Source organism: Sinocyclocheilus anshuiensis, unplaced genomic scaffold (genome assembly GCF_001515605.1).
Source record: "Sinocyclocheilus anshuiensis isolate Anshui unplaced genomic scaffold, SAMN03320099.WGS_v1.1 scaffold627, whole genome shotgun sequence".
NCBI lineage: Eukaryota > Metazoa > Chordata > Actinopteri > Cypriniformes > Cyprinidae > Sinocyclocheilus > Sinocyclocheilus anshuiensis.
The window spans coordinates 2,294,532-2,306,361 of NW_015549703.1; the positions used below are offsets into that span (position 1 = coordinate 2,294,532).

At 36.1% G+C, this 11,830-nt stretch overlaps 2 protein-coding genes across 11 annotated transcripts in view; both read right to left on the minus strand.

The window, feature by feature from the left end:
• Window positions 1–5,218, minus strand: part of LOC107660633 (CLIP-associating protein 1-like) — an 87,146-nt gene extending 81,928 nt beyond the window's left edge. For all 10 annotated transcript variants that reach the window (XM_016450010.1, XM_016450002.1, XM_016450004.1 and 7 more), the window contains exons 1-2: window positions 5,069–5,218; window positions 2,518–3,095 (exon numbers count right to left, since the gene is read on the minus strand). In XM_016450010.1, the coding sequence (XP_016305496.1) occupies window positions 2,518–2,712 (195 nt within the window). In that variant the 5' untranslated portion in view covers window positions 2,713–3,095; window positions 5,069–5,218. The remainder of the gene's footprint in view (window positions 1–2,517; window positions 3,096–5,068) is intronic.
• Window positions 5,219–7,235: 2,017 nt separating this feature from the next.
• nifk (nucleolar protein interacting with the FHA domain of MKI67) lies at window positions 7,236–11,830 on the minus strand. Its single transcript, XM_016450012.1, has 6 exons — window positions 11,571–11,830; window positions 11,166–11,294; window positions 10,096–10,204; window positions 9,801–10,012; window positions 9,179–9,238; window positions 7,236–7,849 (listed from the first exon to the last, which is right to left on the minus strand). Exons 1-6 carry the CDS (start codon window positions 11,682–11,684, stop codon window positions 7,664–7,666), a joined length of 810 nt encoding a protein of 269 aa, XP_016305498.1. The 5' UTR covers window positions 11,685–11,830; the 3' UTR covers window positions 7,236–7,663.

Below are 11,830 nucleotides of genomic sequence, written 5' to 3' on the forward strand. Positions count from 1 at the left end.
TTTCAATGTGATTAATCGCTTTGCAGCCCTAGCACAAACAGCTACAATGAATCAATTCAAAACTGATTCAATTCATTTGCATCACCACTCAAAAACAAAAGTGTGTTTGGTTTTTAAACATTTTTGTTACATATATATGCAAAATCAAAGTTTCGGTATATAATATAATATCAAGAATAAACCACAAATCAAATCTGTTAATCTTTTTAGTGTTAAACATGCCTTGATTATTTTTAACTGGGGTTTAATTTGTTTGTTTTTTTTTACTTCATTTTAATTTTCTTTGAATGTACTTTGAATCATTTCAATCTACTTATAGTGTCTGTTTGGTTGAAATGAAGGAGTGGGAAAAATAATTAAGAAAATACACAAATATTAAATTATATCAGTAGATAAATATTGAATTACATCAAAAGCCTGATAAACAAAGACAACATTTCAGATATCACCCAGTCTTAATGGCTGTAATGAAATATTATCCATTCATGGAATCACACAGCAACTGGCTGAAACATGAGACTTTATGAAAGAATCATTCTTCAGATTGGTTCAAATGAGGTCGTTCATGAAAAATGTGATTCTAGTGTCGTTCAATCTAACGTTCAAATCATGTGACTGCAAAACCTTGAGCTGACCTGCGACCTTCAGCATTAGGCTTCTCACAAGAAGAATTCACACTACATTCATGATGTCACAGCATTAAAATATATACAAAACACAGCAGAGCTAAGCTTCATGACGCCAATCGCTTGACATTACTGCTACTCTATGTTTACAAGATGCTCAAGGAAGTGACATCAAAGATAAACAGGCTCTGAACACTGTCAAAATAATATACCACAATCAACACAACCTACGCAGAAAAAAACAAAAACAAACAGTCGGGCGGCTCTGACTCAGCACTGCAATGCTATAAGGTCAAGGAGAAATATTTGAAATACAAATCTCACATGGATGCCTCTTAAGAGGGTTTTGGCATGATTCCCATTAAACACTTTATCTCCATTAATTGCCAGTGTTAGCGTTTGATATTCTAGGACATGAAACCAGTAATTGAGTATAAGCCATCTTATTTCACCCTACAGCCTTCTTAAATGTCTACTGTAGACAGCATTCAATATAAGACGCCTATTGCATAAATAATCATGTATAAAAATAATAATAAGATTATGGTTAGTCATGTAATTTAATCTTGGTCTGAATTCTTTGAGCACAAGACCAGAGCAAAAATTAATACCAACAATTAGCCTATCATCTACACCTTTAAAGGCACAATATGTAATTTTCGCCGCTAGAGGGCGAGTATTCAAAATAAACAAATAGACAAAGGCATAGTAAGATGACATGACTGAGTGTGGAATCATGGGAGTTGTGGTTTTCATCCCCACAGCCGATGCAATCCGACGGGACTCGGGCAGAAATCATGTTCATGGATGAGCTAATGATTTATTAACGTAGTAGAATGAAGCAGGGTGAGGCTGAAAGTCGTCGAAGCGAAACGAGGCTGCTGAACGAGCGTGACACACGGCTCGAAAGCAGCGGAGCTTTTATTATGCCACAGTCAACTGCTTCCGCTCCTTCCGGTCGTGCGTATGTGGGGTAAAGCATCGCTGTTTTATCATACTAGATACATTTGAAAGTTCTGTTATAATGCTACTCTGTGCGGTCGTCACCGGTCTATTAAAACGCACAACATATTAAAGCGTCTTTGGTGTTTCCATGTTTTCTACAAAACAAAACCGGAAATCGAGGGGTTATGACGTCATTGGCAGGAGACACAATAACACAATAGACACGCTCCGTGTCACTAGTTAAAATTGCTTATTTCTCTTATTTAAACATTCTTCGAAACATTTGGGATAATGTAAGTACACAAGTCAGCAAAATATATAACACTGTTCTAGTGGTTTTTGGATATTTTAATAAAAAAAAAAAATCTTACATATTGTGCCTTTAAAAGGCCCAGGTCAGCAAATAAATAAATACGTTATTTCTGATCTTCACTTCAATCCAAAAGGACGTACTTTCTTCCATGAGGAACTATGAAAACCTTTTTGCATTAGATGTAACTACACAGAAAACAAATGCACAGACATTTAACTAAACTATAATTTTGTGTGTTCAACAGAAATAAGTCATACAGGTTTGGAACAACATGAGGGTGAACAAATGATGACCAGATTTCCATTTCTGGGTGAATGAATGCTTTAATCTTCATTTAAAGACGTGGACACAAAGTGAAGCCTCTCATTGTGTCTGATCTTGAAATATGTCAACGTGAAGGGCTGTAAATGTTCCAGTGACCTCAAAAGCCTGTTCTGTTTCGCTCAAGGGAACGATTCAGGCCCTCAATTCTATGCCAGACAACTGCCTGAAGGAGAATTCCAAAAGAAAGGCCCTTGCTTTATAACCCATAATACCCAATCCAATTGAAACACCACCCTGCACCCTTTACTGCCACTCAAACCTGCAGAAAATTATGGTTAAGCATCTAAATGTTATAAAAAAGCCTCTTACCTTGAAGTTGCTGGAGTTAACCCAAGAGGTGGCGATACCGTCCACCATTTTATCCAGTGCAGTCTGGTCACTCTCCAGGTCGTGACATTTGTCAGCATCTGTGATGTAGTCGATGAGCTCCGGACCCATCTGCAACCTGCGGGCCACATCCTTCTGTAGAACCTGGGTCAGACAGTACTCTATATTGGGCTCCATGGCCTATGATGTCCTGCCACCACCCGTATGGCAGTGGAGAGGAAAAACGAAATAAAAAAATAGGCCTTTAGCGTGTACAATCCAGGCAAAACAAGAGCACACGCTTATTAATATCCTGTGTTGATGAACACTATGAGTGCCACAGGCTGGCAAGAAGCTGAGAAGTAGGGATGTCGACTCGGGAATGCAAACAATGCACCATATGTGACTAGACAACAGCTGATGAGGACTGCGAATTCTCCTTTTTGTCCCTTTAGGAGGCAGCCAAACCACTAGCAGCGGCAGAAGCGCTTTTGGTTGCGGTGAAGCGGCAGGAGTTGTTGTAACTAGAGCAGGAGAGAGAGGGTCCAGCGGAGCATTGCTTCATAATTCAGAGGTCCTCCCTGCTCAGGATGAGAAAAGAGAACTGTTAGCCGAGCACCACCTCTGGATATCAAATGCCAGTGCGGCTGGACCTGCATTTTTGTCAGCTCAGATCAGCAGCCACTTACGAGAAAAGCAGAAAAGCCCTTTGATGGTGACATAACTCAAAGTCCGGCTTGCATTCTCTTAACTAGTTATTTGCTGACCACACATCAGCTGCACAGCTTTGTGGGATACAGCAAGAGAGAAATTCCACTCATATTAAAGGGGTAGTTCACCCTAAAATGAAATTAACTAATCTCTATGTCATTTTTAACCAGTTTGATGTTTAACAAAAAGGAAAAAACACCATAAAAGCACCACAACAGCAGTCCATACAGCTACTAAACTACTAGATAAAGTCCTGACTGTGTTACACAGCAGTAATGCCATCACTAGGCTACTTGCCTCCCAACTGCATTGAGACAAAAATCTGCTAAGGCATCATGGGAATAATCTGGCTGCAATCACAGTTGGTCACCCCAAAGTGTATTACTCTGATAAACAGATTACCTGATGCCCGGACTCCCAATTTTTCTGAAAGACTTCATGAAATGAGCAAAAGATACACTGTCCATTGATCAAAGCAGAACATTGAAAATGATGAATGTACTGGTCACTGAGGTAGTTAATGTGTGTGTGTGTGTGTGTGTGTGTGTGTGTGTGTGTACAGTGGAGTACAAAATGAAAGTCTGAGACTTAAAATATCAGTTTCTGGATCCCAAACTAATGTAAAATAAATACAATAATACTAATAATAAATACATTTTTAAATAGAAAGAACAGTTTCAAAGTAAAATAAATAAGAGATATTTAAGATTCTGCACACAAGATGCTCTTTATAACACTGTCAAATAAAATGGATCATTAGGTTTTGCACAAACTAGTTCATGCAGCTCATCTAAACAAATATAAACAAATTTAAACAAATCTAAATAAATCTCATTTTTAAATTCAACTTTTTCCATGCAAATTATTATGCAGATAATATGATAAAATTGAGAAAAATGCAAAATAGAAGAAAGATTCACTGGTGATCTCAGACATTTGGTCCACACTGTATTTGTGTTTTCTCTCTTCACTGTCACAAGCGGTTTTGTTTTTGCATTACAAATCTGTGCCTGTACTTCATGTATCTAAGCTACACAATGGTGGGAGGAGACCTTGCCTAGTCTCCTAATTCTCCATAGATCAGAATCACAGTAGTTCATCATTTATGAACTGTGATGTCACCTTAATGTAAAACACACACACACACTACACATGATAATTCAATGATGGCAAGCATTATTTACCTGTGCCTCCCCCAAACCACACATCACAGGCCTCCAATTACAGCTTAATTCATCTCTTTAGTGTTTAAAAAGTAACATATCAATCGATTTTAAAACTGGACAATTAGCAAAGAAACTAACCCTGCTGTACACAAGCTAAAACGATCATGCAGTAACCTAAATACTCACCAGAACTGGGTGGACATCTGATTATAATTCAAAGCAAAATCACCGTGTATATACTACAGAACTGATGTACTACATAAAGAAAAAAAAATAGCAAAACAAGTAGACTCAAACAGAATGTCATTTCAAGTGAATGACAGGTCCTATATGAGCATCATTGTAAATATATTTAACTTACATTGACGCTCACGTAGTATCTGTCATTCACCCTAAATGAGATGCTTTACTCCGGAGGCTTTAAAAGACCGTATTGTCTTTTATATACATTAGCAATTCAAATATCAAGCCCCTTATGTTGAAATCCTTATCAGTACGTAATTACCAACTGTTTTCATGTCATATCTTGATGAATTTGTTTATTTTTCATTAAACATCTAGCCGGTTATGCTAGCTCTCACTAGCCGACCGAATAAACTGTCAAAACTCCGGCGATTTACATCAAACCGGTACATGTAAACGACAAGCTTGGTTGAAATAATAGGTTATATACTCACTCTGCCGAATCTAGCGGTGGTTTCTGTGTGAAATGACACGGGTTGGGTTATTAAAGGTAAACGAGGTTTGTCTCTCTAGTGCTGCTCCTGTAGACACAATGATGGAGCTGGAATGCGCCTGCGCTAAATACCTCTGCTCTATTACTGAATTAATGTAAAATCCGCTTACAGATTTGATACAAACGTTTCATTTTATGTCATTATGACTGCTAGCCATAACGGCTAGCTTGTACCCCTTTATTATGTATGTACAATATGCGAGTCATTTCTCCATCTATAAACACATTTACCTTTGTAATTACCAATATTTGCTCTTATATTTTTAATGTTTTTCCACACACTAGCCTACAGATATGTTGTTTACACCCGCATATTAGAAATCCTCTGGTGTCCTTCTGTCTCGCTGCCACGTGGTAATTTTTCCTTGTGTAGCTAAAACAATGACCTTTATGGCAGGCTATTTTAACATTGATTCCTGAAAACTAACATCTATTATTTGATTTTAATTGCTAGCAAGTAATCCAATAGCAAACAGCATCTTTTTTTTCAACTAGCTAAGAGACACTCGTTACTAGAAATTACTCAAATATGTATTTAAATTGTATCTGGTAAACTTTTTTATTTTATCTTCTTTCCTTATAATTTTAGCTATGCAGAAATCAGTCATATGATTAGCAAATGGCAAAGCAATTGAAACTAGTGAGATTGAGACTATATAAAAAATATAATCAGAATATCAACATGGCTAATAATTATGCACGCGGTATATATATATTATATATATATATATATATATATACACCGCGATAGCTAGATAGATAGACCAGCAAGAAAAGTTCAACTGTTTGAGGGAAAAAAAAAATCTCAATTTGCCATTACTAACAGAATAGCTAGGATAGTGACTAGGGCTGGGCAAAACAATCGATTTTCCGATTAATCATTTTTTTAAATGACATCGATTCGATATCGATTCTCAAAAGACACGAATCGATCTTTTCCAGTATTTATTTCAGCACACATTTAAAATAAGATCTGATTAACATGAATCTTCTCATTAGTCTTCTCCACTAGATGTCACCCTTATTTACCTTGCGCGATGTTACAACAGAAAGCCTGTCATTCATTCAGCGCTTATCATGGCCATACGCGTGATTCATGAACACGAATGTCATCTCCAGCTGCTCTGAGACTCACTTCATTAGCATTTTACGGTTTCATTTGAGAAAACTACCGTCATATCACATACACAGCAGCTGGAAGTTCTTCACGGCAACCCGTCAAAATAAAAGTTTAGTTTAACATTAAACTGTCAGAATATATTCCTATTTAGCAGTCTGAAGACTCAATGCTACTACTGCTAATAAATAGTAATAAATCTTTATTTTTAAAGGAATAATCACATTTTACTTTTAATTTTAACAGTAAATCTCTGTTGTGCAGCACTTTGTTTGCCAAAAAATAAAAGGGTTTTAATTTTCATTTGATTAGGATAAATTAAATTAATGTTTTATGCCTTCATCTGATTACCAGAAAAATTAAGAACATTTTATAGAGCCCTAGTATTGTTTAAAAAAGGACCCTATACAAAAAAAAGAATAGGTTTAAAATACAGGCATGTGGTTCTTAATTTCTTTTTATTCATTCACCATTTGTAAACTGATGTTTACTGTTAATTTTTTTAGAAATATCAATAGCATTTTTTATTAAAACTATATTCAACTGAATGTAATAAAAAAAAAAATCGAGAATCAAATCGAATTGAGAGCTTGCGAATCGAAATCGAATCGATTCGGGACATCTGAATAGATACCCAGCCCTAATAGTGACTAGTAGCAAAATAATACAAAAGTATTTCAGACTATTTAAGTAAATGCAAATATTTAAACAAGTGAGAAAATAATTAATGAAACTGAATAATATATTATATTGGTTCACTTCAGGCAATTAAAATATGCGCTAGTAAAACGGATATTAATACATTTTAAGGAACTTAATGTTAAAGTGGCTTGCCATATTAAATTCACGGCGATTTAAAACGACTCCGAGCTCCATCTAGTGGTTATCCTGATAAATGCATTTCCGTTGATCTCCATTTCTTCCATAACACCCCTCAACTTACATGTAAGTCGTCATAGTGACAACTTACACAAAAAATTGCATACTCAAAATAGCTTTAAAAAGCAATAAAGAAATTTATTTGATCCCCTTTTGTGGGATAAGCACATGTTTTACCAATATGTCTGAAGTTAGCACTGGACAGAATACATAACACCAAAATAATGTATCAGAAATACAATGACATCCATCCTACCATTTAATTTTCAAATGAACACAATATATATTTTGTGTATTACACAGTCAATCGGATTTTATCAACCTCTGGGAGACCACATTGTACCCCACAAAGGTAATTGGTACATCTGCATAAAACACACATCAAAACAGATGCCTGATAATCAGGATAATGTTTGTGATCCTCTTCTCCAGCCACAGGGGAGGACTGATCTAATCACATACAAATGGCTCAAACAGTGAGTCCAGTGTCCCATCTAAAACAGGGCTTGAAGTCTATTTATTAGTCATTAAATTCTTCTTTTAAGTTGTATGCTCTTCTTCAGCCTCCTCTTCTTCACCAGACTCTTCCTCACTATCTTTCACATCATCGCTGTTTTCTGGAACGGATTTGGCTTTGATGACTATTTCGTCATCAACATCATCGTCCTCAACTCTGATCGACTTCCTCCTCTCCAAAACTGATGGTGTGCACACTGGTGTGACATCCTAAATGCAAATAAATTGTCTTTTAAACACTAGTAGCATAAGATTACATATCCTAGTCCTTTTCTATGGTAAATGTTGGCACATGGGTTTCATTGTCAGTCACAGTAACTGACAATAAGCTTAAAATGTACCAGTTTCTGTCGGCACAGTAATCTTACTTCAGTCAATGGTTACAATTGAGGTCATTTTCAGTGTGCCCAGCATATGCCCACAAAATCAGTGGAAAAAATGCATAAAAAATTAACTGAAATACTTAATCTTTAGGGGTGTAACGATACACGCATTCGTATTGATCCGTTCGGTACAAGGCTTTTGGTTCGGTGCGCATTACAAACCAAACGATTTGATTTGTTGGACTAATCCCATTACATTTGGAAAATAAAATGGCTTAAAGTGTGTGAAATATAATGTTCTCAGTGCCACTGCGCTCAACAAGGCAGCCGAAATGACGTAACAGGCAACGTGCTGTCTGCCCCACGATAACCTCCCCTAGCTGATGATCTTGTATCGACGATAGCCAGAGATATTGTCAAAAACATCAATCGTTGGCAATATTAAGATATTTGGCTTTTCCAATTAATGTAGGCCTGTTACATACTTATTTTTATTAGGCCTATTATTATTATTAAGAAGTTACTTTTATTAGGCCTATTAAATTAAAATTACAATTAATTTGCCCCGCAATAATTACCAAAAAACTGACGTGCTGCGAGGATAACAAAAGATTAGGCTATATATTTACTCCTCAATTAAAATGTTTTAAAAAAAGGTATTTTAAAACAGGTCTATTATACAATGATTTATAGGCCTACAATTAAAATATTAACACTGCAGTCATCAATAAAAATCAATGAAATAAAGATTTATTTCAAGCACCGACTTTCAAAAACAACCGGTTTAACACGAAATAGGTTTCTTATTTTTTTTCACTATGTAATATTAGATTAAGGGAATAAATAAAAACAGCTATATACCGTTATCAGTATATGTTGAAGTAGATTCGTCTCTCGTCGTCTCTGAGAGAATATGCGGCGTCAGATGACGAAAGCTCAGTCATTACTCCGTCATTTTGTTTTTACTTTCACTTTCTGCATAGTGAATTGACTGAGATTAAGATGTTCACCGGCATAACCCCTGCGCAAAGTTTGCACGTTGCTTGTGTGTGATATCCATTGGCTTGCCTTCATGGTTTAAAACAGAAATATTTCCAACATTGCGACGTAACCAATTACCCCCGTACCGAACGTACTGAACCGAACCGTGACACCACTGTGTCGTATCAAACCGAAGCGTGAATTTCGTGAACCGTTACACCCCTATTAATCTTACCTCACTGCATACTGAAACATCGGCTTCAGACTGGGCTTTCTTGGAAGGAATCTGAGCTGCCTGAAAAAAGAAGAAAAAAAAAAGACAACATGGTCAAACTAAAATACAACAAAAAGCATTTTAAATGAATAGTTCACCCAAGAATAGATATTAGCTGAATATTTACATAGGACTTTGTTTCTTCTTTGGAACAGATTCAGAGAAGTTTAGCATTACAGCACTTGTTCACCCTGGTTTCACTGGAGGAAGTGTTACTATGGACTCTTATTATGGTTATTAGTTTGACCAGAAGTGATGGTCAAAATATGAGATAAAACGCCTTAAAGAGGATTCACAAACATGCAGCTTTTCAATTCACTGAGATTAAGTGATGGACTGGAGCCATATGAATTATTGTTTTTATCAACTGTTTGGACTCATTCTGACGGTAGCCATTCTCTGCAGAGGATCCATTGGTGAGCAAGTGATGTAAAGCTAAATTTCTTCAAATCTGTTCCGATGAAGAAACAAACCCATCTACATCTTGGATAGCCTAAGGGCGAGTACATTTTTTTCAAATTTTCATTTTTGGATAATCTATTCCTTTAAATGATCTGATTAAAAATAACAACATAGTACTTACAAATCCTGGGAAATCATAGTCAATGCCTTTTGCCGCCAGTCTCTTGCGTAGCTTAGACTCTCTGCTTAAAAGCTTTGCACCAAGTTTCTTCAGATCTTCTTCCGCATGCTGTTTGTTATGACGAGAAACTGCAGGCTGCGTTGGCTTCTTGAAGACCAACCTGGAACCTACAAATAGCTTTTCATGGACCTTCTCAGGTGGCATCACATGACCTATACAGGACAAAACACAGTAATGTTTAGACAACATATTATGTAAGAAAATATACATGCAAAATCTTTTACACTCAACTCACACTTTATGAGCCGTTCTCCAATAAGATAGTTGTTCATGGTCTCAGCCACAATCTTAGCCACCTCATCACACTCAAACTCCACAAATCCATAGCCTTTGCTCCTTCCAGTCTGTGAAAGATGAGTTTAATAATACTTGCATTAAAATCTTTAAAGCAAGGTATTATCCACTAGTATGACTCTTGTGTGTTTACAGTGTTGGCACATTGGTTTTATTGCACAACAACAGAGTTGGCGATAAGCAAAACGTACCTTATTGCTGTCTGCACAATTATCTTATCCAAAGCAACAAATGCCAAAGATAATTTTCAGATTGTGCCATTATTATGTTATGTTAAACATAAATTATATGTACATACAAGCAAACATCCCAAATTCTAAAGTCTTTTTTTATTTGAAAATATTTGGAAGCCATCCCTATGGGATCAAACATGTTTTCTTTAAGAATCATCTTAAAGGGGTCATATGATGTTGCTAAAAAGAACATTATTTTGTGTATTTGGTGTAATTAAGTGTGTTTATGCGGTTTAAGGTTCAAAAAACACATTATTTTCCACATACTGTACATTATTGTTTCTCCTCTATGCCCCGCCTTTCTGAAACGCATCGATTTTTACAAAGCTCATCGGTCTGAAAAGCAAGGTGTGCTCTGATTGGCCAGCTATCGAACGAGCCGTTTTAGGTAGGCGTGGCTGACTCTTAACTTTTATAAAGAATATCTCTTTGGATTTGAGACTTTAGTCTTTGCAACTTTACAGATCTTCTTTATGCACCAAGAGCTTGTAACAATCCAAAGAGAAAGGAAAAATTGAAATCGCATCATATGACCCCTTTAAAATCAATAGGGCCTTATTGAGTTAACTGAATCCAAGAGGATCTTATGTGTTTCTTTATGGAATTTCTATTAGAACTTTCAAATTAGTTAAAAAAAATTATAGAAATTCCATCAGAATTCCTTTAGGATTTGTATTCAGCCACTTCATTAATACTTTTAATATATAATTTATGAATCGATTGTGTTATAAATACAGTGCACTAACCCAACTGATTGTATACTAGAAGAAGGTCATACCTTTTTACTCCTGGAAACTCTTATTCGTGTGACTTTGCCAAACTGTTTAAAGTAAGATTTTAACTGAGGTTCAAACAATCCTCGAGGCAGATGGCCAACATAAAGCACTCCAGGAGAAAGCGACTGACCCTGAGGGAATATAATTAATATCATATTCAGCTCAAAATAATAAAATATGCAAGTCAACTAACGTTAAACAGAAAAACGTCAAACAAAATTGAAAAACGTGCAAGCTTTGTAGAACAAATTAGTGTCGAATAAAGAGGTTTCTTCTATTCAAATATCATAATTTTGTCTAACAAAGATAACTAAATAAATGTCAAATGTATGTAACTTAAATAATTTTTCAACGTGAAGATAAATGATGTTTGGGCTGAACTCCAGCCACATGGTCAGCCGTCATACCGTTTTAGGACGATTCTTTACTTGCTGAACCTTCTTCTGAAACTCTGCTTCCTCCCTTGGATTCAGAGCTAGTAGGTTTTTCGCCGGCTTCTCTGATGATTTGCCTTCTGTCATGATTAAATATAAGATTGCTAAAATAAATATATCTATACGTTTCGGACCTAGTGTCGTGCTATCGCTCCTAAAACCACGTTGTGCCTCGTTCAGGAAGCTTCTTCTTCTTCTTCTTTTGGTTTTATGGCGGGTTGCGAACCAACTTC